General features: G+C 44.7%; 1 protein-coding gene across 24 annotated transcripts in view; it reads right to left on the bottom strand.

Annotated features, from left to right (window-relative positions):
* WDFY4 (WDFY family member 4) overlaps positions 1 to 27,436 on the bottom strand; it is a 297,261-nt gene that overhangs the window by 163,512 nt on the left and 106,313 nt on the right. For 20 of the 24 annotated variants that reach the window (XR_004177000.1, XR_004177001.1, XR_004176999.1 and 17 more), the window contains 9 exons: positions 22,299 to 22,451; positions 15,433 to 15,506; positions 13,383 to 13,544; positions 12,719 to 12,810; positions 10,870 to 10,969; positions 7,492 to 7,697; positions 6,521 to 6,690; positions 4,099 to 4,224; positions 450 to 614 (listed from right to left, as the gene is read on the bottom strand). Coding sequence is in view for 17 of the 24 variants with exons in the window: in XM_021943264.2 (XP_021798956.2) it covers positions 450 to 614; positions 4,099 to 4,224; positions 6,521 to 6,690; positions 7,492 to 7,697; positions 10,870 to 10,969; positions 12,719 to 12,810; positions 13,383 to 13,544; positions 15,433 to 15,506; positions 22,299 to 22,451 (1,248 nt within the window). In the remaining 7 variants the exon portion in view is untranslated. Of the gene's footprint in view, positions 1 to 449; positions 615 to 2,631; positions 3,414 to 4,098; positions 4,225 to 6,520; positions 6,691 to 7,491; positions 7,698 to 10,869; positions 10,970 to 12,718; positions 12,811 to 13,382; positions 13,545 to 15,432; positions 15,507 to 22,298; positions 22,452 to 27,436 lie in introns of those variants that run through there. The other 4 variants (XM_031652350.1, XR_004177002.1, XR_004177003.1 and 1 more) reach the window with 4 other exon arrangements.

The following is a 27,436-nucleotide window of genomic DNA, read 5'->3' as shown; positions in this document are numbered from 1 at the left end:
CACTGCCTAGAAGGGCACACAAGTCATGGCCCAGGGGACTGCAAGTGGGACGAGGGTCCCGAGAGCAAAAGTTCTTGCAGGATGCCCTCCCAGGACTGCCCTCCCCCATATGGTGCACAGTAGCAGGCTTCCTGGAATGAGATTCACTGTCTCCCCTTGTCAGTGCCTGTGTATGGCACAGAGAATGGACTTTATCTGCCATTAGACTTCTCGTTACTGAGATTCTTAACAGCTCAAAAGAAGTATTGAATCTCAGAGCTGAAAATGACCTCGAGGTGTATCTCACCCAAAAAAGGAAGATTACCCAAGCTGCTTATTCAATGTTCCCCTCAAGTTGCCTTAAAATGTATTTTAATTTTAGGGGGGTGGGGAGGGATTTTGCCCTTTGCCCTTGAAGGATAATGATGCTTACACCTGCTCTCTCTGGGTAGGGCAGCAACATGTCCTACCTTTTGGGCTCCCAGGGGGAAGGTGGCTATGGCCAAGGTCTGGAGGAACTCCGGGGCTCGCCACGCCGAGTCCTGGGGGTAGATGCGGTGCACGAGGCTGAGGAACTGCAGCACGCTGGTTGGGAACGTCTGTGCCCAGGCGCCATCCTCAGAACCTGCCAGGGGCTGAGGCACACTTGGTGAGAGGTGGTGCAGGGCAGCATGATGGGGGCTGCCTCCCTAACCAGAGGAGCTGAGGTCTAGGGAGAAGACTCCTTCCTGAGACTTTCAACAAGACACATTAAGACTTCAGATCAGCACCAGACACTAACGTTAATTGTGGAAGGGTTTAAAATGTGCAGATGTTGTAAGGGCTTCATACATATGCCTCTTCTCACCCCCGCAACAACCCTCTGAAGTAGGTTCTATGTTTACCTCTAGCCTTTTTCTCTTATCTTTTAAGTTCCTGCGTTTTATTTTTGATACTTGTCTACTGTATTGGGTAGATGATGCTTTCCTGACACAGATCTTGATTGTACCAAATTCACTAAGTAACTTTGTTATTGCTGTATATACATACATGTTATATCCTAGAAGGCTGAGTCTTGTTTTTCACCAAGTCTAAAATTCACATCTTTAATATAGAAATTTAACCTTTTTATGTTTGCTGTTAAGATGTACATGTTTGGTCTTATATCTTTACTTCTCTCAGCATATTACATATTTTCTTTGTTTTAAATGCTTGCATGTGATTCCTTTTGTTTACTTTATTTTGAATAACATTACTTGATTAAATAGGTAACAGATTCCTTATGCTCCATACAGAAAATATACATCTTTTCAGACACTCCTAAATTAATTGCTCATTAGGCCTACAATAAAACCATGAATAAATTTCTCAAAGATGAAAAATATACAGATCACATGATCTCAGCAGGGCAAAAACATAATTAGAAATAGAGAACAAAAGTTTACAACCCAAAAATCTCCACCACATGGACATTAACAAATGTGAATCAAATAGATCTTTAAAATTGCAATCACAGAAATTCCAGAACATAACAAAAAATGAAGATACCAAAATCAAAATCTTAGAAATTGACAGAAATAAAATCAGGAGACTGATAACTGTACCCAAGAGCTGGTTATTTATTTAAGTCCACAAGCCTTCAACTCCTAAGTCACAAGAGAGGCCGAGAAGGAGACAGCAGGACACAAACTGAGAATACGAAGGGAGAAACAATCACACAGAAAATGACATGAGTTATAGGAGACCATTTGTGCAAATTAAATGAATGGGAAATTATTTTAAAATATCAGTTAACTAAACTAGGTCAAGAAGACATTTAAAAGCCTAAACAAGCCAATAATAATGGGACAAATTTAGGTCCAGGCAATCTCATAGGAACAATTAAAATAAGACAAAAATCATGGATTTAACATCTCGCTGAATACAAAGAAAGAAGTCTTTTTTATATAATATTAGCATAATACTGATGTAAAAACCTGAAAAATATATAACAAAAAGTAAACTGCAGGCTAATATCATTTATAAGGATGCATGAAATCATAAAGAAAATACAAACAGAGGCTAGGCATGGTGGCTCACGCCTGTAATCCCAGCACTTTGGGAGGCTGAGGTGGGTGGATCACGAGGTCAGGAGTTCAAGACCAGCCTGACCAACAGGGTGAAACCTCGTCTCTACTAAAAATACAAAAATTAGCCAGGCGTGGTGGTGGTGCACGCCTGTAATCCCAGCTACTCAGGAGGCTGAGGCAGGAGAATCGTTGAACCCAGGAGGCAGAGGTTGCAGTGAGCCAAGATAGTGCCACTGCACTCCAGTCAGAGCGACAGCGAGACTCCGTCAAAAAAAAAAAAGAAAGAAAATACAAACAGAATAAAGACAGAGTGACTAAATGAGGTCTTCACAAGAATGCAAAGAAATCTATTGATGTAATTCATCATAGGAAACTGGCTACAAGAAAAAAAAAGCATAGGATGATCGAATTGTGTACTAAAAGGGTATCTAATAATAGCAATAAAAACACTTCTGAGCCTGGCCAACATGATGAAATCCCGTCTCTACAAAAATACAAAAATTAGCTGGGCATGGTGGTTCACGCCTGTGGTCTCCGCTACTCGGGTGGCTGAAGTGGGAGGATCATTTGAGCCTGAGAAGCGGAGGCTACAGTGAGCTGAAATCACACCACTGCACTTCAGCCTGGGCAACAGAGCAACACCCTGTCTCAAAAAAGAAAAAAAAAAACTTGTTTCAAAAAGGGCAAAAAGTGGGATCTCTACTTTTTCAGCATAATCCCACACACCCAGAAAAACTGGCAAAAGACATAATCAGGCAATTGACAGCAAAATAGAGAGAGAGGAAAATAAATAAAGATAACTAATAAACATATGAAAAATGGTTCCAACCTCACTAATAATAAATGCAAAAGAACTCAACTATGAAGCCATCATCAGTTTGGCCATGATGTTGAGGCTGTGAGGATGGGGCTGAGCCTTCCGTACAAGATGAGTTAGATATTCACTGGTGGGATGTGTGTGCATAATTACTAATTCAATCTTTCTGAGAAGCACGTCCAAAAGAAAATGCATGAAGGCACATTTTGACCTGCTATACCACATCCCAGAATACACACTAAGGAGGTCATCAAGATAGAAAGAAAGATAATTTGTTTAAGCAAGTTCATTACGAACAACACTCTGTAAAACAACATAAATTTCTATTACAAATACAAATGATCTCCATTATTTTTTATTTTATTTGCCTGAGAAGAGGTCCACAAATACTGAGGAAAAAAGGCAAAAGGGTTGCATGTGGTCTCATCCTCTGTGAGGATATGGTTGAATCTTGGAGAAGCGTCTGGAAAGATTCCACCAAATTCACAGTGCTCATTTTTGGGTGGATGTATGTCAGGTGGGTGTTGTTTACTTTCTGTTTTTCCCTTTTGTTTACTTTCTGTTTTTCCCTTTTGTTTAAATGTTAAAGGTAATCATGTATCATTTTACAAAAGCAGTAAGTTTCCCCATACAATTAAGCCTCCAATTGCCTTTGGTGCCTACAGGATGAGGTCAGAATTTTTCCGCCTCTTCTGGAAACCCTTCCTGACCTGGCTCACCATTAATTATTCCTGTTCACAAGTCACATGGCCTCTACCCCATGTCTAAAATAACTCTTCTGCTCACCACCCACCTCTACTGGACCTTGAAGGCTCAAATTAAAAGCTTCTCACTCCAGAAGCCTCTCCATGCCCTGCCTGCAACTGGTGGCCATCTGCCTTCACTAAGTCAGGTCCCTTCCCCAGGTCACTCATGAGCAAGGAGATGGACTCATTGAGAGGAGAGGCCCCCTCCTCCTGCTAAGAAATGTTTCCTTTGACTGAAGGCAATAAATCTCCCAGTGAAGAACCCCAATGCTTAAACAAATGATAAACAGGTATCACCTGCAAGAGCACATAAAGCTCAGAGACCTACAGGCTGGGTTTCCAGTTGTGCCCCTGAGGCACCTCTAGGAACCTACCTCACCTCTTCTACAGGATCTAGCTAATTACTGGCATTAGTGGGAAGATGGTAGGAGAAAAGTCAAGGTGACCCTTCCAAACTGGTCTTCCCATCAGAACCTCCTTGGGGCAGCATGTGGGGAATGGGTCTCACCTGGCTCATGGTGGCTTTCAGCATTTCCAGGAGCAGCAAGGCACCTTCTGTGCACAGCCCAGCCTGGAGGACTTCTTCCTGGTGGTGCCTCTGCAGGAGCCACTGAAGCATGGCATCAAGGCTGTCCTGGAAGAGGAGGCAGGGGCTGTAAGCAGACCTACTGCTACTCACCAAGAGAACCAGCTTTGCAGCCAGTTCACATGTTTCCAGGGGGGTCCCCAGTGGGAAAAGCAAAAGAGCACAGTAGCAGCCTAGGTGGTTGATCCATAGGAATAATTTCACCCCACTAGATGGTGCATAAGGGAAAAAGCACCTCTAAGAAAGTGCTGAAGACCTCCTAGAGACTGGCATCTAGTTCAGTTATTTTGGTCTGACATCATCAGTCAACATGCTAATCAACTTTAATTAACTTTTATAAATTAGATTATATAAGATGTATGAAGAATTCAAAGGTTTCAGGGGAAACTTCGGCATGTAGAGGTTTAGAGAGATTCCAAACCTGGGGTTTAGAATCAGGATGGCCTGACTCTGACTTTTTAATAGCTGAGCTCAGGCAAGCTATTGAGCTTCTTGGCAGTTCAGTTTCCTTCTCTGTGAAATGAGAATTACATTATCTACCCCATGGGATTGTTTAAATATCAAGCAAAATAAAATATGTAAAACATCTATCACAGGTTCCAACACTTAGCAGACATCTGTTTCCTGAGATATGTTAGCAAAATAAAAACTCAGGGTCTCAATGACCTTAGTAAAGCATATTAAAAACTTTATTTTGAAGTATAATCTACAATGCCATTAGCATATGTCAAGATTTAGATTTGTCAACTATAAAGATATTCAAAAGGAGTAGATTTTTTAACCTGCTCTTTGCAAAGCCATGCCCTTCCCATATTTCAATTCAGTTCAGTTCAACTCAACTCGATTAAGACCAAGAAACAGTTTCCAAGTTGGCTATTTGTCAGGTTCCAGAAAGTTGAGTGAAAGGTGGGCCCGCTCTTTAGGGGCTCAGTTTCTAAGAAGGCAGGCACACATTTGTGTTGGTGCCACCCATATAGGGTAAACTACACTGAGGCACAAAGGAGGAAATGGTCTCCTCTCTCTGGGGGTCTAAGTAGGAAGTAGCATCTAAGCTGAGTGCTAAGGGAGGACACTCTCCCCAGGCAGACGATGGTGGGAAAGAGGAGTGAGTAAGGGCAGCAGTGCGGGTGAACACAGAGCAGCTGGTCTTACTGGAGATGATTTAGGAGAGTCACAGCTGAGGGCAGGTGAATTGCAGCTGGGTTGGAAAGCTACATCAGGCAGTCAGAGATGAGGGAGCTTGGTGCCAGCTATGAAGTCTGACCCTGATGCTGCAGGTGTGAAAGTCACCTGAATTTAGTGCAAGCGAGAAGGTGCATACAGTGAGTACAGAGTCCTCTTTGGAGAAATGTGGCCAAGGAAGGACAGGAAAGTGACCAATAGGCAGCAGTTGGTCAGGAGTGTTATCAAGGGGCAGCCTCTGGTTTTAGGTGGGATGCAGCTGAGCATAATTATGGCTTATGAGGAACGGATTGATAGAAAAGGAAAAACTGAAAATACAAAAGGAAGAAAGGGGGCCGGGTGCGGTGGCTCACACCTGTAATCCCAGCTCTTTGGGAGGCCAAGGTGGGTGGATCACCTGAGGTCAGGAGTTTGAGACCAGCCTGGCCAACTTGGCAAAACTACATCTCTACTAAAAACACAAAAATTTACCAGGCAAGGTGGTGGGTGCCTGTAATCCCAGCTACTTGGGAAGCTGAGGCAAGAGAATCGCTTGAATCCAGAAGGCAGAGGTTGCAGTGAACCGAGATCACACCACTGCGCTTTCCCAAGGTGACACAGTGAGACTCTGTCTCAAAAAACAAAAAAAAAAAGGAAGGAAGGAAGGAAGGAAGGAAGGAAGGAAGGAAGGAAGGAAGGAAGGAAGGAAGGAAGGAAGGAAGGAAGGAAGGGAAACTATGGGGTGAGGTCACCCAAGGAAGAAGCTGAAGGAATCCATGACCAGCCTTGAAAAGTCTCCCTGTCCTAGCAACAGGGGCAAGAAGGTGATGACCTAAGTGGGTGGTTGAGGATCAGGGGCTGGGGTGCTGGGGCAGGGCCACCCCAGCATCATGTCATTCCCCTAGCTGTGCCCAAAAGGAAGGTTTTAAAATAGAACTAATCCAAATCAGAGGCTTGCTGGGAGGAAGGATGGGAGCAGAGGCCGAGGAAGTCAAGGGCCTGGAAGGAGAGCATTTGAAGGGCTGTACAAGGGTGTGGGCTGCTAGGGAGGGAAGCAGGCCAGCACCCCATCTGAGCTGGAAGAAGCAGAGGGAGGTAAGTGCAGAGGGTCTTGGCGACCGGCCTTAGTCATGTGGAATCAGAAAACCAAGTGTGTCACTCCGTGGGTGCTCTGAACACCTACTTTGGGCCCGTCCGTCAGCTCTGTGAGTGGCGTCTGCAAGAAGAAGGTGGACACGATGAGGTAGACCTCTGGAATGTGGACGTGGTGGGCCAGAAAGTCATTCAGGACACGGAACCCAGGAAGCAGGCATGGGCTCTGCTCAGGCAGTAGCGGGTGGCTCTTCAGGTTGTCTATTGATTAGGCAAACGGGGCACAAAAGTCAGCTGAGAACAGCTGCTGGTCAAGGTGGGGCCTGGATACACAAGGGAACACCTGGCCACCCACCCATCCCATAGAAATGCTGGATGATAAAATATATTCACACACAGATGTGAGCAAGAAAGCGTTCAACAGTAATTCCCTTCCCTGTTCCTGACATGCTCATTCACTCACTCAAAAACATACTTGCTGCCTACCATGTAGGAGGCAACAGGGCAGCTTTGAATTAGGCAACAAGCGTGTAGGGTTTCAACCAAATATACAGAATTCCAGGCACTCATGAAGCTTGCACTGTAGTGACAGGGACAGACATTAAGCAATTAAATACTCAAATACTTATGAATTTTGTTAAGCACTACAGAGAAAAATAATAAGGGCAGAGATCATATAACAGAGATGCCCAATTCAGGGAGACCCCTCATCTCCCGGAGGAAGTGGCATTTGAACTGAGATCTGAGGATGAATCCACATCAGAAGAATAGGCATCCCCGCAGGAAGAGGAAGTAGAGTATACAGTGCCCAGGAGAACAGGGCTAAGCAGGTGGGAGGAATGAAGGCAGCCTCCACTGTCTGTGCAGTGAGGCTGTGGCGGATCCTGCAAAGGATGTCAGTGGGGCTGGGCTCATTTGGATGTAGACCTTGGAGTCAGGGCTCAAGGTGATCCTGCTGCACAGAGCTGTGATGGTCTCAAATGAGAAGGGGCCTGTCTTGGTCCTCATACACATCCCAGGACTAGGTGGTGCCCCACTTCCTGGTGACAGCCACATGCTCACCCATTACAATGTCCACGCCCTCAGTGCTGTGTTCTACCCAGGATCCTGCACACAGGCCATCCCTAAACCGTGTGCGGAGGGAGGGGCTTGCCAGAAAGTGCAGCAGCAGCTTCAATGCCAGTACAGTGGTGCTGGCATGCAGATGGCCCTGGAGAAGCAGCAGGAACCAGTCGGGCCCCAGTTTCAGAAACATCTCTTCCTTTGACCTGGGGGATTAATAAATGCAATCAATGATCTCTCAGTCCATGAGCGAGTGACATGTCCAGAAAATATGAAATGTCCAGCCTTACAAGTCACCAAGGAGAGGCAAGTTAAGGTTAACATCACTTATTATTTATTATATTTAAAAATGGTAAAATGAAATGCTGGCAAGACTGTTGTGCAAGTGAAGCATTTGTCTATTAATGGTTGCAGTGTAAGTTGGCCACAGCATTTTGAAGCAATTGGAAACTGTATTAATATATGTAAAAATGTGCATGCCCCTTAATAGCCCTACATAACTACTATTCATACTTACACAGTAGATGACTAGCCACCCATCTAATTTAATTACCATCAATGTAGTCACATAAAACACATAATGAATATTCATCTCCCTTTTTAGACACACTGGTCAAAATTTAGCTAAATGGAATAGTCCAATATTTGTGCATTTTTAAATCAGTTTTAGCACAATAAAACCCCATGATTAACTGTCACTTTCAAAAATGATGAGTCTGGAGAATACAGACTTGCTGATGGGAACTGGATGAAACAGGAGGGCAGGGAGATGGGTGGCCAATCCAGCAAAGACAATGGACTCAGCGAAGGACCCAGACTTCTGGGAGCCAGTGAAGGCTCCACCTGTGTTCTCAGCTGACACACTAGGCATAGTGAGAATCTGGCTGGTATCCACTGAAATGAGTACTGGACTAGGAGTGAAGAGAAGAGACTGTCCTCTTTTCTAGCCCTGCCTCTGATGTTTAGCAACTGGATGACTTTGGCAGAGCTCTTGATGTGCTCTGATCATTTTCCTCAGTGATTATGATGATTATGATGGTGATGATGTTGATGGTGGTGGTGGTAATGGTGATTAATGTTGTGGTGATGGTGGTGGCAATGGTGATGATGTTTGTCGTAAATGCAAGTAAATTAACAAATGTCATCTTCACTATGTCATCTCATGTAATGTCCGTAAGCTAATGTAAATAAATGTAAAGTAATAATGAAATATATAATGTCATGTCGTAAATGCGTAATGCATCGTAAGTAAATAATGTAATGTCGTAAATACTATCTTCATCGTAAAATAAATGCGTAACAGTAATGTCTTAATAAAGTAAATAAATATCTTAATATTAAGTAATAATGTGTATCGTAGTAAAGTAAATGTAAATGTAAATGTCATTAATAATAAAAATAAATGTAAATAGTAATAATAATAATATCTTAAATAAAAATGTGAAACAATAATCATGTAATGTCAAAGTAGTAATAATGTGTTGATGGTGAGTGGTGGTGGCAATGGTGATGATGTTTGATGGTGAATTGGTGATGTTGATGATGGTGGTGCTGATGTTGATGGTGGTGATGATGTTGATGGTGGTGGTGGTGATAGTGATTAATGTGGTGATGGTGGTGATGATGTTGATGGTGGTCTTGGTGACAGTGGTGATGATGATGGTGGTGCTGATGATGGTGGTGATGATGTTGATGGTGGTGATGATGTTGATGGTGGTGGTGGTGATAGTGATTAATGTGGTGATGGTGATGATGTTGATGGTGGTGGTGATGATGATGATGGTGGTGGTGGTAATGGTGATTAATGTTGTGGTGATGGTGGTGGCAATGGTGATGATGTTTGATGGTGGTGGTGGTGACAGTGATGATGTTGCTGATGGTGGTGGTGATGTTGATGATGGTGGTGATGATGTTGATGGTGGTGGTGGTGATAGTGATTAATGTGGTGATGGTGATGATGTTGATGGTGGTGGTGATGATGATGATGATGATAGTGGTAGTGGTAGTGACAGTGATAATGTTGATGATGGTGGTGATGATGTTGATGGTGGTGCGTGGTGACAGTGGTGATGATGATGGTGGTGCTGATGATGGTGGTGCTGATGTTGATGGTGGTGATGATGGTGATGGTGGTGGTGGTGATTAATGTTGTGGTGATGATGGTGATGATGGTAGTGGTGATGGTGGTGATGGTGATGATGAAGGAGATGGCCATAATAGCAGTTAGTTTACAGAGAATTTACAGTATTCCAGGCACCGTTCTCAAGATTATCTATATATTAATTCATTTCATCCTCACTATAGTCATCTATTGAAAGTATTAGGTCAATGCAAAAATATTGGTGGTTTTTGGCATTAAAAGTAATGGAAAAAACACAATTACATTTTCACCAACATAATACATTTTTTATTGTCATGCAGATGAGTAGAGAGAGGCATACAGAGCTTAAGTAGCCTCCCCTGGGTCCCTGGGGACAGGGCTAGGATTCGAATCCAGAAGGTATAGACGCCTGAGCCCAACTGTTAGGCACTGCACTACATTCCCTTTCAAAAAGATGGAAAAGAAAGAGGCTGGACTATCTCATTTCCAAGGCATCTTCCAGTTCTACTGTGTTTTGATTCTAAGAAAGAAAAGACTTGTAGGCTGGTAAATTATTAAACACTATTTATAAAGCTGCTTTACTGAGGGATAACTCTTTACCCCCAACCCCAGATGCACATACACACTAGGCTGAGCAAGGATCCGGGCTGACCTGCTCAGCACTGCATCCTAGGAGCTCAGAACAGTGTCTGGCATGCAGTAGATGTTCAACAAATTAGGTGTCAAATGAATGACTCCAAGGTTGGAGGTAAAGCAGGCAGGCAGTGGGGAGAGTTAATGGAATCAGCTTTATGATTACACATGATTTTAGAAGTTAATTGAAGGTAGATACTTCTTTTTCCAACTTGGAAAAATAACAAACTCACTAACAGTAAATAGCAGAAGAATTTGGCAAGACTTTTCCTCGATAGATGTTATTTAGGCTCACGAGTTCTTCACTCTATTGTCTGCCAAGTACAGGACATCAAAATCAGTAATTGTCACAACTGCCAAAACAATAACAATTACACTATAGCAATGGTGACAAAAGGAGTTTATTGTAATTATACCAAATCTGTTTCTAGTTACTCATGTCCACTTAACATTTGCATCAGAATATCTTAGGGCAAGGTCTGGTTCATTGGGTAGAGAGAATATAATTTTCTTTCTGACTAGTGCAGGAAACACATTGCAGAAAACAGACTCAGAGATGCTAAACTTTTCATTAAGAAAAGGTTTAATGCCACACCCTCTATGAGGCAACCTCCTGCCAAATTGCTCTTTCTGGAGCTACTTACTCAGAGGACAGATGAAGTTGGGGGGAAGATATTACACTGAGCAGCATTTCCAGCAACTGGTTTCTGAGCCAGATTGTCTTTCCAGATGTTTGGCTTCCAGCTACAAAAAGGAATTCAGATTTGAGAGAAAACGGATGTAAAGAGACATAATATTTGCTGCAGTAAGCAATCATTATTCACCAAATGCTTATTTCACCCAGGAATTGTGGCATGGCTGGGACTCAAAATTTTGGCATTTTATTCTAGCCTCCACACAATGCTTAAAAAGAATTTCAGAAAATGTTACTAAAGTTTCCTTTAATTAGAGATGTCTGCAATGCTGCACATCCTCCAAAAAACAAAAATCCTAAAAATAATAAGGGAAAATATACCTTTCAGTAGAAGAATTTTTTAAATTATCACAGGCTGCAGCGTTTCATAACCACCTACTATGCACTGATATCATGCAAGTAATCAGGAACGGAGTGCTGAAGACCATGGTCTTTGTTCTCTTTGTTCCTGCTTTCAACTTGCTCCCAGGCTAGGCTTTTGGATGTCTATGCTACAGTAAAAACAGAACTCAAATCATAGCAAAGGTATAGGGAGCAAGGGGAAGAAGAAACTTTACTTCTGAAGAGTCATTAAAGCCTGAAAGGACATATTAACAATGTTTTAATATGTTGGTTAGGTAAAAGTTTCAGAATGCAGTCCATATGAGAAGGAAGGTTGACTACATAAGTTCACTCTTGGCCCATTATCCATTTGTTCATTCCCTCGGTTGCCAGTAATTTCACAACCAATGCAGGGCACACGCCCCATGCTGCAGAAATAGAATTGATGAGGCAGCTTGGAGAAATGGAGTCATATTTCTCTCTATTTAGATGTTGGCCCCATCTTCAATTAGCTCCTAATCTCATTGAACCTAAGTTTCTTAGTCTGCAAAATGGGAATAGTAATTTCTTGCGGCTTGATCTAAGGATAAGAGATAATAATTTATCTAGATTAAATAATGCTATTCAGGAGACTCTTCTGTGATGATAAAACTGTTTTATATCTACCTTGTCCAACAGAGTAGCCACTAGCCTCAGGTAGCTAGTGAGCAGTTAGAATGTGGCTACAGTGAGTGAGGAATTAAGTTTTTAATTGCATTTAATTTTAATTCATTAAAATTTGAATTTAAATGGCTATATGTGGCTTAGGAGCTGTCATCTTGGACAGTGCAGAGCTGCAGGGCCCAGGACAAAGCGGTCGTGATTGTTGCCATTGCACTGCCCTAGCAGAGGGAACAAGTTGAACAAGACACAGCTGCAGTTCTACATCTGGCTAGGCGAAAAGGGAGATTCACATAAACAAATTACAAATCTGTCCACTAGGGTAACCCCAAGAGGCTTTGGAAACACAGAGAAAGTGACTTAATCTTGTTTGGTGAGTCTGGGGACAGCTAGACTAGTGGGGGAGGGGCGGCATTTCCCTCGAGTGAAGAGCACAGACAGAGGGCAGGCCGTCACCTGGGGGGCCTGCAAGTGCTTCAGTACTGGAGTTGGGGCTCATCAGGAAAGTAAGGGTTAGTGGGGGTTCAACTAGGAAGTGAGGCAGGATCCTGGATCCCACGTGCTGGTCTACAGGGAACTGATTTTATTCTGGAGGCCTGGAACACCGTCCCACATTTCAAAGCAGGAATCCATAATTTTATTTCATTTCTGACTCTCATCATAAAATGACAGCCTCACACGCCACTGCTTGGGAACCACGGCCAGGCTGTGGGTGCCTTCCCCTTCCTTGCTCAACCCCTCCCTCTGCACAATGTGGGCCTCTCAGGGGTTCTGTGAGGGCCGTTCTACCGCCTTCGAACTGGCAAAGGTCTTCTCACCAGGCAGGGAAGGGTCCAGGGCTCCGTCCACGCAGATCTGCCTCTCATTCACTGATGAAGGCTTGAGGGTATATACAACGAACAGCCCAATCCTTTACACACAGGGAGAGAAGGACAAGCTCACAGGCGGGCTCACCTGAGTCCGCTGAGTATATGCCAGTGTTTTCACCCAGACCCACCCACATGCAGCTGCAAGTGAGAAATCATCATGGCATGCTGTGTATTTCCAGAGACTTCTACAATCAGTCAGGATTCACCAGAGATGCTAACTCTGGCTCTGCCAGATCAATCAGATAGTGACAAGGAAAGAGAAGGGGAAACACACTGGTGGCTGGGACTGCCCTTCAGGAGTCTGCAGGAGCCAGGCATTTGGGTCATCAGCAGGCAAGGACGGCAGTGCTTATGGAAATTCCTGAATATTTGGCTGCAGTGGGGGAGTCTGAGAAGTAGGGACAGTAAACACACAGCCCTGCTGGGGAAACGAGCCTGTCCCATCCTGACTTCAGCAAACCATCCTTTCCCCAACTCTCAGCCCTGAACAAAAATTCCTAGAAGGTTCCAAGTGATGCAAGGTTGAGCACAATGGGGAGAGAGCTGGGGCCTGTCCTCCCTTTTTAAACAGCCCCGGGGCCCTGCTCTTCCCCCGGGCAGGTTGGTGTGGTACCTGAGCAAGTCCTGGGTGCTGAAGTGGCCCCTTAGCTGACAGGCCAGGATGCCAATGATGGTGGGGATCTTGGAGGGGATGAGGCTTGGTTCATTGAATAGGAAGACAAGCTTGGGTATAAGCTGTGCCTGGTGGGCAGCTTCAGCATTCCTGGGTCCTTCCCTGGTGAGTACAGGAGAGAGACAGTAAAAGCTTTTACTGGAATGAACCAAATTTGCTGTGTTTCTGCTAAAAATGTTTTTCAAGCCAGGCTTGTTCCATGGCCCCTTAACTCCAATGCTCTCTGGGCAATTTGTCAAGATGCCGTCAGACACCCATCGAATATGTGTCTGCCAAGTGCCAGAGTCGCTCGCGTGTGCACTGCCTGTCCCCTTCGCCCCCCGGAAACCACCTTCAAAGAAAAACCCCAATTATTGACTTTTAAATTCTGAGCCCCAGGGAAAACTAGTGCTGGCCTCAGAAATTCAGAACAAAGACAGCAGACACTCATGTGATCAGGGAGTACTTCCCATCAGCCAGGAGTGCAGGGCCCTTCACTAGCTTGTCTGGATGTGTGATCTTCCTGCCTGCCCCAAACCACAAAGTGGAGAGACACACCACTGAAAGTCAAAGGAGAAAAAGAAAGAATCCACCTATCCATACCCCCTCCCTCAGATACTCACAAATCCAATTTCCAGTAAATTCTACTCCCCCAAAGAAAACAGGTCCCAGGGTAAATGTCTGTTTCTTAGAAAACAACTGGTACAGGTACAGGAAGAAAGTGGAAGAGAAAAAATGATGGAGAAAAACGTGGCGGAGGGTGACTTTGGACAGATTCCTCACCCTGAACTGTCTTTTTTTTTTTGGTATTAACACATTAAATTCTGCTGAGCTCCACTTCCCTGAAACACAAAAGAGGCAGGACCAACCCAATTCTGTGTGTGATCTATAATCATGGACTCAGCAAGGAAGACAGATGCTCCTCTACCCAGAAGTCCCGGCTGCCTTTGGTTCTGTTTCCTCTGACAGCACTGAACAGCATGTTTTTCTGTACTCTTTTCATCAGACTGTAGCTTATTCTTCTCCAAATTTTACCTCTAAGCACAGGGTGTGAAATGTAGCAAGTTTATAATAGATGTTCATTAACTGGCTGAGTGGAAAGCCATTTACAAATACATTCAAAATGCTGAAGGCACCAATGAGCTCTGTACCAGCCTGAGCCAGGAGGAGGCAGGTGGGGTGATACGTGGACTTCCTTGCCTTCCTTCTCCCTTATTCTGGTCACAGCCCCTGGCTCCCTTTGGGAACTACCACATTCTAACTCCAGAGGGAAAGCCATGTTCCCAGCCTGGTCATGGGACCCGAGTTGGCTCAATGAGACTCAGTCCAATAGCTAGACTATTACATGTTTAAAAAGCTGTCTCTCTGCCAGTGGTGCTAAGCTGAGGACGTGCTCTGAGGAGCTGCCCAGGAGCCACCTTGCTGCCACAGAAGAAAGCCTAGGCAACCTGAAGACTGCGTGGAAGAGGCAGGGGCAAGAGTGGTAACAGAGCTCAGAGAAAAGGATGCGAGCCTCACCCAGCTATGGGATAAGATCAGCTCTTTTCAGTTGTAAGAGCCAATGAATTCCCTCTTTATTGGTCTTTTCTTCCTCTATTCTTTTTTCCCTCCTCCCTTCCTTCTTTCCTCCTCTTTTACCTTCCTTAAGCTTGTTTGAGTTGCATTTCTACCACTTGAAGGGTAAAAGAACCCTAACCAATTCCAAAAGTGCCTTGGAGAAGTCAGTTAGAGGGAGAGTGGGCCTTCGCTGGTCACATTTGCTGAGTCCCCAGTATGTGCTAGTCCCTGGGGCTAGAGAGGCCTCTAAGCCCCCAGAACCTGCCCTCCTGAGGCCCAAGACCATCAGAAGAGACTGCCCCACAAACATGAGCCAGTGGGAAGCATGCGCTCCCAGCTGGGGACCCAGTGTTCTGGGAGCAGGGAAGAGCCACTGGCCACCCTGCCCTCTCTGTCTCTGTTCTGGATATTCAGCCTTCAGTTCTAACCCCCAGGGTGCCAAGACCCAGCCTACCTTGGTGATTGAAGGATTTCCAAAAGATGGGAAAAGAGGCTGAGCTCCAGATTGTCTGCAGTATTCATCCAAAGCTGGAAGACAGATCAAAACATATGCTAAAATGAAGGTGTGGGAGAAGGATTTGCAGGAAGCATGAGAAGATCAGTGCTGGACATGTGATCCTCTGACTTGGAATTACCAACATGATGTACCAGCTCTGGAATCAGATCAGCTCTCCTGACACTCCAAGCAGAGAGGCGCCTCCCCTAAAGGAAGGCCTTCTCTCCCCACCTCTGCTGCTACTTGGCACTTCACTGTGAGCCTGGTTCCAACCAAGGATACCTGCACTAACCATCTGCCCCATCTGCTCAGCCTTGGGCCCACAGCCCAAGTGTCCATATTGCAAACTCATGTCATCCTCCCTGGATCCTGCAAGACAAATGATGATGTTCCCACTTTACAGAGGAGAAAATAGAGGCTGAGACAGACCAGCTTAGTGACAGACTCCACTCACCACCAGCAAGTGGCAGGACTGGAAATAGAAGCCAGGTACAGATTTTCAGGTTTTACACTGCATTGACTACATACCCAATTTGTGCATGCAACACATTCTTCAGCCCAAACCACAGTGTCATCTTCTGCATGACAAAATTGTAAGCGACACACAGATACGAAATTCACTGAGATTCTGAAAGCGAAGTGGATCACTCGGGTTGTTTTCATTCATAGTAAACAAATGTAGCTGCTGGTGATCCTTCTGGGGCAGAACTGATGGGTGCCGTCATGTCTTATGTCTACGTCCCTTTAGAGAACTCTAATAGTTTTCTTCTCTAAATACTGACACTTCCTAAGGCTCAGAATATACAAGGTTCAGGTGTGGGATTATAAGCATGTGCTCATATAGCAGCAAAAAGAGCTTGCACTTAACAACTGATACATTTCCTGGTGGTAAGATGTGCCATAAAAAGACCCAAAATATTATTATCCGTATTTATTTATTTATTTATTTATTTTTGAGAGACCCAAGCTGGAGTGCAGTGGCCCAAATATGACTGACTGCAGCTTTGACCTCTTGGGCTCAAGCAATTCTCCCACCTTAGCTTCGCAAGTAGCTAGTACTACAGGTGTGCACCACTATGCCTAGCTAGTTGTTAAAATTTTTTTGTAGAGATGGGGTGTTGTTTTATTGCCCAGGCTAGTCTCTAACTCTTGGGCTCAAGTGTTCCTCCCACCTCCACCTCCCAAAGTGCTAGGATTACAGGTGTGAGCCACTGTACCCTGCCTATTATCTGCATCTAGTAGCTAGAAAGAGTGGGACTCAGGGAGACTACGTAACTTTTCTGACACCAGACTTTTTTTAATCGCCAGAGACTGTTTTTAAAGTCAATCCACTTGACCACGAAGCCCATTCCCTTGCCTCCACACTGGGTCCCCATGGGCATCACCTACAGATAGTGACCCATAGGGTCAATACTCAACCTTGCTTAAAGTTAAGCAATTGCCCATGACTGCTTACTCTTGCTGAAGAGGAAATGCAAAAGAACCCCAGTGAACACAAGTTTATCAGGAGGCCTGTGAAGGTAGGGACTATCCCTCTTTAATCCCTGGAGCCTAGCATCATACATGCCACTATCTTTTGTAAAGATACATTAAATTTTTTAAAAGAATGAGTGGATACAAAGTAAAACAAGGTAAAATGGGTGGATTGTTCTTCAGTCAGGAAAAGAGTGACAGATTTCCTGCTTTTTTAAGCACAGCCACTGCCCAAAGGCACACACAGAGGTTGGGCAGCTGCCATTTGGGATAGCTGGTATTGATGAAGGCAGCTCTAGTGAAAGCATGGGTATCCAGCATGGCACCCCAACAAAAATGTCTGAAGGGCTCCAAGAGCCCTGCACACTTAGGATATTGATTCGTGAATGCAGTCATTCAACAAATGATATGCCAGGCCCGGGGCTAAGGGCTGACAGAAATAAGAAAGTCAGATGCGAACCCACTAATACAATAAGGTGCATCCTTTACGCTTCCCACAAAAGTTCCATCCTCTCCCATTTCCATTCCAGAACACAGCAACAATAATAAGTTGCCACACCCATTTGAGGCTGCCTAGCTCATCAGGAAATTACATAAAACCAAATGTCAGAATTTTGAGAAACATGAATAATTGAATCTTTTGATTGTTATCCTGTGTCACATAAGCTTGTACTAAGGATTATATTAAGATGTCTGGATTAGATTTGTTTGAATATCAGGTGGATAATGTGTCAGGTGTTGCTCTCTTCCCACCCGTGAGATGACTGTACTCTCAGAAATGAACTAGCCAGTTCCCTCTTTAAGAAACCAGAGGCTGGGTATGGTGACTCACGCCTATAATCCCAGAACTTTGGGAGATTGAGGTGGGTGAATCACCTGAGGTCAGGAGTTCAAGAAGCCTGACCAATATGGTGAAATCCCATCTCTACTAAAAACGAAAAAATTAGCCACATGTGGTGGCGCATGCCTGTAATCCCAGCTACTCAGGAGGCTGAGGCAGGAGAATTACTTGAACGTGGGAGTCAGAGGTTGCAGTGAGCTGAGATTGCAGCACTGCCCTCCAGCCTGGGCAACAGAATGAGACTCCATCTCAAGAAAGAAAAGAAAGGAAAAGAAAAGAAAAGAAAAGAAAAGAAAAGAAAAGAAAAGAAAAGAAAAGAAAAGAAACCAAAACCTAAGACTTAGAAGCCCACAACTTCCTGTTCCTCCCTGATTCTCAACTTCCTGTCCAACCCTGCCTTACAACTTCCTATCCAACTCTGTCTTACAACTTCCTGTCCAACCCTGCCTCAACAGCTTCCTGTCCCTCCTTCCCTCACAACCTCCTGTCCCTCCTTCCCTCACAAATTTTTGCCCCTCCCTGCTTCAACAACCTCCTGTACCCGCCTCCCTCATAGCTTCCTGTCAATTCCCTTCTCAACGACTTCCTGTCTCTCCCTTCCTCAGAACTTCCTCTTCCTGTCTGCTTCACACCAGTCATCATGGATCCCACCCTTTCTCCTGTGATCCACTCTCTTGTTTTCAAACTCTTCGTCTCCTCTGAGGATGTGTCTCATTAGCAGTTTCTTCTCCCACTAGTATTTAAACTGTCTGGTTTTCCTTCAACCTACAAACAGACTTAAGTCTCTCCCATCTTAAAACACAAAACCGGCTGGGCACAGTGGCTCACACCTGTAATTCCAGTGCTTTGGGAGGCCAAGGCAGGTGGATCATGAGATCAAGAGATAAAGACCATCGTGGCCAACATGGTGAAACCCCATCTCTACTACAAATACAAAAATTAGCTTGGCGTGGTGGCGTGTGCCTGTAGTCCCAGTTACTCGGGAGGCTGAGGCAAGAGAATCACTTGAACCCGTGAGACAAAAGTTGCAGTGAGTCGAGATTGCGCCACTGCACTCCAGTCTGGCAACAGAGTGAGAGTCCGTCTCAAAAAAACAAAACAAAACAAAAAAAACCAAAAGTTCTGAAACTTCCTCTCTGCTATTTTCCAAAATCCACTGACTGCCTCCACTTTCAGTCTCCCCACACTACCCCTTACTTCTTTTTTAGTTTGTGTGTTTGAAACGAAGTCTTGCTCTTGTCACCCAGGCTGGAATAGAATGGCATGACCTAGGCTCACTGCAAACTCCGCCTCATGGGTTCAAGTGATTCTCCTGCCTCTGCCTCCCGAGTAGCTGAGATTACAGGCGTCCGCCACCACGCCCAGCTAATTTTTGTGTTTTTAGTAGAGATAGCATTTCACCATGTTGGCCAGGCTGGTCCCGAACTCCTGACCTCAGGTGATCTACCCACCTCGGCCTCCCCATGCTGGGATTACAGCCATGAGCCACCAAGCCTGGCCGCTTCTCCTTACTTCTGAGTGGCTTCTGACCCCACAACTTGTCAGTAAGCCTGTCAGTGACCTCCAATGGGCACATACACATCCTTCACCTCACTTTACTTGGTGTAGGCAGAACATGACATTTGGGAAACATTTTTCCCTTTTTGAAATTCTCTCTTCTCAATCTTTAAATTTTATTTTGTTTCATTTCATTTTGTTTCACTTTGCTTTGCTTTTTAGCATCTGGTTATTATTGGTGGTTTGTTTTCTTAAATCCAGCTTTAAAAGCATCAGGTCCTGAAGGGGGTAGTTTTATTCAGGGTAGAGTGGGGAAGGGTGGTGTCCATGGCCATGCTAGTAGCAGGCAATGGAGCATGATGGGTTCCTGCATCGGTAATTCCTGGGCCATGCTGGTGGCCAGGACGTCTTGGAGCCAGACTGCCTGAGCATGGCCACAGCATTTCAGAAGGGGCAGCAACAGTTGCAGTCAAGATACACTATCTTATTTAGTGGGGTTTTATGGCTGTTTATATACATCTCCTTTTCCCTTGTGTACAGGGAGCCCATTCTCCAGGCCATGCTGGCTTCCTCCACAATCCTCTTTTCCAGATTCAGATCCAGGACCAGGACATTTATCTTGGCCTGGTTCAACTGGCTAATCTTATATTTAGGGCTCTTATGCCTATATTTACAAATAAGATTAGCCTGTACTTTTTCATTTTCTGTACTGTCCTTTTGTGTTCTGCCATCAAGATTAGTTCATTAAAGAAGCTAGAAAGAACCTATTTCCCAACTGGTGGAATTTCCCTATGAGTGCCCGGCCTGGCGTTCCCTTCTGGTTGTTGTTTGTTTCAACAGATTTTAAACCAATGACTCACTTTACTTTATGGTTCTAGGATCATTGGGGTTTTTTATTTATTTTAGAGTGTGCTCTGAAAACTTCTGTTTTCGATGAGATTGCTCAAATAAGCTAAGTTTTCTAATTTATTGGCACAAAGTTACTAATCCAATTGTCTTGTTTCCTTTCTAATTGCTCATTCTTCTGTGGTATTCTCCCATTTTCCTTCCTAATATTATTCATTTGTGCCTTCTGTCTTCTTTTCTTGGCCAATCTTAACAGAGGTTTGTCTGTTTTAGGAGAAACATTAATTGTCCTTGTTGATCCTTTGTATGTTTTTTCTTCCTATTTTATTAATTTATGTTCTCATTTATATGTTTCCTTCCTTCTTTCTCTGAGTTTTGATTTTGTTTGGTCATTCTAACTTCTTGATCTGAAGTTAGAAGTTAGAAGTTGAATTGAATCTTGATCTATATTATACAAAGAATATTCTCTTTTTATAATATATACATTGATGACTGTCACTCTCCCTCTTGTCCTGCCTTCAGTAGCAGCCCTGTGGTGTTTTGGTACATAGTATTTCCCTTGTCATTTGGCTCTAAGTCACTTCTGGTTCAAGTTATGGCTTTTTCACCTGCTGCCCTCATTTTCCCACTACCCTTGCCTCAGTTTAGGTTTCAAAATCTTCTACCCGGAGTTCTTCAATCATCTCATGACCCATCTCCCTACTTCAGGGCTCTTCTCACCTGTCATTCTACAGTTAACATCCCTAGATATCAGAAGTTTGGTAAAACTTATCAACAATCTAAAAATTGTTCATAACTCCTTTATTCTCATTATTCAATTTTGATAATTTATTCTAAGAAAATGTTTTTAAAAGTGGGAGAAATATCTGCACAAAAGTGCCATCTATAACACAGTTTATAACAAAATATAGAAAGAATCTAAAAATTTGACTATAGAGAAATGATGAAGAAACCAGGAACTCTCCAGCATAACAGAATATTATTCTGATCTCAGAACAGTGCTTGTAAGTGTTCGTAATGAAAATGTTTAAATGTTTTTGGTATACAAGAAAAGATTAGACTCAAAATAATACCTACAGCATAATCATGACTATGATTTTTAAAATGTATTATGCATAGAAAATACTACAAGAGAATGCATCCAGGTGTGACAAGAATTAACTAGGTCTTGGAAACAGGAGTTTCCCTCTCACACTTTTCTGTAATTTAAAAATATTCTATAATAAACATATATCAATTTTTTAATAAACAAAGAAAGAATTTTGAAACTTCTCTTGAGGACCTCCACATGCCCAGGCTAAAGCGTAGTCTGGGCAGTCTAACCCCCTGGGCCTGCCTTCTCTCTCTCCTGCTCTTGCAACCAACACAAACCTGTAGGCCCCCAGCAAGCCACTTGCTCTCAAGTCCCCATGACTGCTCTCACTCTGATGTACAGTGTTTGCAAATAGCATATACCCTCTACCTGGAAGGTTTTTTTCCCCTGAATTCTGACTGTCTGCTCACTCCAACTAACCAGATGCCCTGTGCCTGCCTCACTGTGGCACCTAACATTTTCAGTGTCACCTTGGCTGTGTCCCAGGCACATGTGGCTGTGGGGAAGGACTGGGTTCTAGTTTTCACTGTGTCTCCAGGACACGGCCAGTACCTGATCCAGCGGGTGCTCAGTAAATGATGCTCTGTGAATGGGTTGATTCGCCCAGAGCAGTTCTGTGCGATGCTCCTCAGTTAGCCTCAGGCGTTTCCTTCTGCATCCCTCAACTCACCCCTTTCAAGAATCATTTGGAAACAGCAAAACACCACCCAAAGGAACTGAGATCATTTTCTTTACCCTCATATGTATATGCTAATTTACAGTTTAAAAATCCTTTCCCAGATACTATCTGGCTTAACCCTCATGACAGCCTGCAAGGAAATGAAGGTCTCCACTTCACCCAAGAAAAAGAGTGGGGCTCAGAGAAGTCAAAAGATTTGTCCGAAGCCACACAGTCCATAGGTGGCAGGATGTCATTACAAACTAGGGCCTCTGGGCAGGCTTGTTTGGTTTTCCCTCTTCCTACCATCATGACTATGAGGGAAGCTGACGTGCTGGGTTTAAGGGAAAGCCCAGACTTAGCATATTTACCATCACACACACTCCTGAAGGGCTAAGGGCCAATCTCTGACTTACCTCGAAATTGCAGAGGATGTGCTGGAAGACACCAGTGTTGGTGATAGCAGATGACCTGAAGCCCAGCTCCACAGTGCCAGCTACTGAGAGGATCAGCTGAAAAATTCGATGGTTCAGGAGAGAGGCTTTCTTCCTCAGGAGGAATGCCATTATCTGAAAAGGTTAACACAAAGCAGTTTCCTCATGAATGCATCATTAGAGCTTCCCCCTTCACCCACTTGTTTCAGTCCAGTCTGCAACCTTCTGCTCCCTGCTACTACCATCCTTCATTCCCATGTTCTCAGAAGAAAAATACACATCAACTTCTGTGGCCACTTTTCTGTGCCGTGACCTGACTTCTCACTGGGGCCCTTACTTTTCCCTGCATCTATTCCATGTTTCCAGAATGCTACTCTCTCCTGGTTTCCTCCCACACTTCTCAAGCCTCCTTCTAATTTTCTGTTACTGGGTCCTTTACATGCATAACCATCCCATAAATGCTGCATTTACGGGAAGCTACCACCTGCCCATGAGCCTGGCTGCACCCAGCCAGATGTGCCGGTCAGTTGCACCAGCCCCTGGGAAGCCAGCAACATGCAGCATCGATCTCAGCATGGAGGCACTTGGGTCCCAGCATACATTTGGTGACCCAGTTTATCTCAGACTAAGAAGATGGGTCCCACCAAGCCTCACATCTCTGTTGACTCCACCTCCACACGAGTCAGTCTGCCCAGCCGTCCATTGGCAGATGAGTCTTGAGTCACCTCGTCTGGAGTCTCAGCTCCTTCCATCCATGGCTCCATTCCCCATCCATGGCTCCAACACAGCCCGCCCTCTCTCCCTGTCCTCCCAGACATGTTCTTGCAACGTGCCCTTGGGAAGCCTTGTTTATGATCAGAAAAGACTCAATATCTTTCCGGACTATTCAATATATATGAAATCCCACAGCAAGACATAATTGGGATGGCTAAAAGTTGCATGAGAAAACATTCAGTCTGACTGGCTTCACTTTACATCAAATAGTGTCAAATGTCAAACTGACACTCAGGTGGGTCTGGCAATCCAACTCTGTCTTTCTAATAAGCTGTATTTTCTTATCCTAGAGATCATGGTTTCATTGCTTCTCCTCTCTCCTCTAACCTCTCTTCCTCTCCCCGACCTGACCTCATACTTTCCTGAGAAGACAGAACCCATCAGATACTAATACTCTGTCTTCCCACCACCAAATTCACAAATACATGTGTTGGATTCCTTCCTGTCACAAGCAGAGTCTCCCATCTATCTGGTCTCTGGATCCCACTGGTCACCATCTCAAGGACACTGCTCTTTGAGATAACTGTTCTCTCCAAGATTCCACTGCCCGACCCTGGATCTCTTCCTCCTATGTACAAATATATTCTGGTATTTGTCATTGTAAAAATAACCCTCCCTCCATCCCTAATCCCTGTAGCTCTTATGCAGCTCCTCCTGCTCATAGGCAAACTTCTAGAAAGCATTATCAACACGCCCTGGCTTCATATCCTCACCTCACGTTCTCTTTTCAACCCGCATCAGCCAGCCACTGCCTCCACCTGGCCACCTCCCTCAGAAAGGCCACCAGGGACTTTCAGGTGGCCAAATCCAAAGAAGACACCCCATCCTTAGTTTGTGCTATTCTTTACCAGCATTTAGCATGGTTTGACCATACCCACCTTCCCAAAACACATTCTTTTTTCAGATTCTTTGACATAACTGTCTTTGGTTTCTCTTTCCTCTTGCTTCTCAATCTCCTTTACTGGATTTTAATTACATTCCCAGTTCTATGTGGTTAGCTCCTCTTTGTTTCCCCCTCAACCCTATTCTCTCTCTACAGCTTCTTTTTGGCTATTTCATCAATTTCCTTAGATTAAATATCATCATTGTGGCAATGACCCTCATATTTACCCCTCCAGCACAGCCTGCCCCTGAGCTCCAGAGCCTTTTCTCCCACTTGATACTTCATCTTCAATGTCTCACAAACATTTCCCATTGAGCATGTCCCAGCATCTCCCTTCCTTCCTGTCGGCAGCCTGCTGGACCGCCCTGGCTCCTTTCCAGCGCCACCTGCCCTGGCTGCTCACAGATCCTGAGACTCCCCAGGTCAGGAACACAGGCTCCTATTATGTCAGACTCTATCTCAGCACCTGTTTGAACCTCATTCCCATGCCTCATCTTCTCCACTGATGCCAAGGGGTGTTCTAACACCTCGGTCAGTCCGTTCCCCTGTCCCAGCCTTCCTGCGATTGCCCATCACCTGTGAGGCAGAACCTACAATCCCCACAGTGGCAGGGTTATGGCTCCCTACCCTCCATTCGGTATGCCATGCACAGCTCCACAACCATCCTCTCCTCCTAGCCTTTTGGAGGAACCCAGACCAGATCCTGTGAGTGTTTTAATGTTAGTCTGGAACAGTAGCCTCCTCCTTCCCCATATTAAGAACATCCATCCTGTCAAACTCAGCTGGCTATTATTTAGTCTGAGAAGAGGCTGATAAATCAAGTTGACAGAAATAACAGATAGGAAGGTTTGTGCTCTCTCTCTCACCCAACCGATAAACCAGCAGATGAGCCTAGAGTAAAACCTAAAAACCGATGAAATCCACTCCTGAGCAAGAGCAAGCCACTTAATTGAAGACCCTTGTTTTCATTCACTGATTCATTCCCAAATCCTAGCTGAGCACCTACTATCTATGGCATGTTCTTAGGGTACAGTAATAAACAAGCAGGACACACGCCTTATGAAGCATGTGTCTGGGAGTGAAACAGACACAAACGTGGTGATACAGAAGCAGACATAAGGCAAATGCACATGCAGGTTACAAAGAAACACAAAGCAAGAAAACGTGCCTAGAAAAGGATGAGGGAGGATGGAGGTATATTTTATAAAGAGTGGGCAAGGAAGTTAAAAAAAACAAAAATAAAATATTACGATTTCTTCACTCAAACCTGCCATTTATCACCTCTCTTGCCACCCAGCTTTTCCTTCTGATTTTCCCCAAAGACATAAATATTTGAAATGTTTCCTTTTTAAAGACAGAATAACAGTTTTAAAATTTCCTTCTTCTGCCTTCATGTGTAAATGTACAATAAACCTCTGAATCTGATGAGTTCTTTACTCAAAGGAGGTATCTGAGAGACTCTCCTTCATGCTAACAGTATTTTTCTGTCCACCTTCTTGGATGGTAAGTACCATGAAGACAGGGACTAAACCCAACTTGTTCACCTCACATCCCTAGTGCCTGGCAGAGTGCCTGGTCTTAGGAAGCATTTGATCAATTAATTTGAGTAAAGAGATTCCATCCATGGGCCACTCCTTGTCTCTACCATCTCTTCCTGGAAAGCTCAGCCAGCTCAGTCTCCAGGGAACCTCTTGATGATGAGCTTCTTTTTTAACAAAATGCTTTTTGACCCCTCTACCTACATGTGACAACAGGTGCTATGTACCTCTGTGGTGGGTAGTTCCTTCTCTCAAGACGATGTTCTCATTTCTGAACCCTCACTGAGAGCTCACTGTGCCCACCCCCCATCCCCAGGACTGGGAAATGAGAATACAGTGAGCCTGAGGTAGTCTGAGCTTTCTAAGAAGCTCAGAGTTTCTGGGAAGGTAACCAGGTAGCCAGTGAGTCACAAAGATTAGTAGTTCTTGATATGAATCTTGGACACCGATTGCATTTTTATGTCTTCATGGTGTCAGTAATACACCAGCAAAGAGTAAAAAATACTAGGATCTTTAGAAAGATTCCAGTAGAGATGTGTAGACCGATCATCCCAGTGTGCGTGCGAGAGCAGTTAAAACGGGGTGTGCCCACAGTGCCAAGGGGACCAGGAGATGGCCACATCCTCACTTGGGGGAAGAGAATGCTACCTTTGCTATTTGAGCTTGATCTGGAAAAAACAGGAGAGCGCTTGAGGGAGAAAAAAAGAGGTGCTCCGAGCAGAGGCCACAGGCACACAAAGTCATACACTGTTTAATGATCAGAGAAGGTACAGGATTTGGGGAGGTGAGAGCATGGACTGAAATGTTGGCTGGATTGGAGGTGGGGCTGGAAGGAAAGGTCCGTGGCCAGTTTTGAATGGCTTTGAAAACCTGTCTAAGGATTTTGGGATATGGTATCGGCAATCAGATGCCTTTGCAGGTTTTACACACAGGAGGGGCACCATCAGATCTGTGATGTGGGGCTACAGCTGGCATCACTGGGCTACGAGGGACTGGCTGGGGGAAGGGGTTACTGTCCAGCTGTGGCAGTAGTCCAGACAGAGACAGTGAGTGCCTGGAAGGCTATCACACAGCTTTCTTCTGCTCAAACCCTGACCCAGTATCCAGAGACACAGGAGGCTTTGCCCCAATCACCCAGCAGCCCCCACACCAGAGGAAGCCTCCACTGCCTGTGAGACCCATGACATGGCCCAGACTCCGACCCTGGCCCTGCCCTCCTAATTCTTCACCTGGCCACCTCCCAGCCATGTGAGAAGTTACTTGAGTGCGGTGGTCATGTCTCATCTAACTTTACCAATTCTAAGTAGCAATGACAATCACAGTAAACATGTGCAAAGCAGGTACCCTGTGCAGGTGCTCCTCTAAGCTCTCAACACACATAAACACAGTCCTCACAACCCTGCAAAACAGGTGTTCTCATATTCCCACTTTACACATGAGGGAACTGACGCACAAAGAGATTAAGAACTGGAAATGACTAATATTTACTCAGCACTTATTCTGGGCCTGATGTAATTCTAACCTCTTCACTTGCGTGAAATCATCTAATCCTCACAGCAACCCTATTACAGTCCTTATCTTACAGGTGGGGAAACAGGCAGAGGATAAGTAACTCATCTAAGGTTAAACAGCAAATTAGAAGAGATGCGATTTAAACTCTGGCAGTCTGCTCTGCAGCCTGGGCTCTCAGCCACCATGCTAGAGACAAGGTGGGGAGACCACCACAAATGACACTGGAATTTTTCAGCGAAAAGGGCCAGAAGCCACAGCCAGGTAAGCATCCTCATCCTGAGCAGAGTTCTTGGGCTGGCTGTCACCTGCCCCTCCTCTGCTGCGAAGTTGCTGGTCTCAGAACCCAAGGGCTTTCGGCTCCCCTTCTTTAGAAGTCACCCTGGAGGGAATGCTACCGGGGCAAGCAACGCTTG

This window comes from Papio anubis, chromosome 11, assembly GCF_008728515.1.
Source record: "Papio anubis isolate 15944 chromosome 11, Panubis1.0, whole genome shotgun sequence".
Taxonomy (NCBI): Eukaryota; Metazoa; Chordata; class Mammalia; order Primates; family Cercopithecidae; genus Papio; species Papio anubis.
This window is presented reverse-complemented; position numbering and strand designations above follow the sequence as displayed.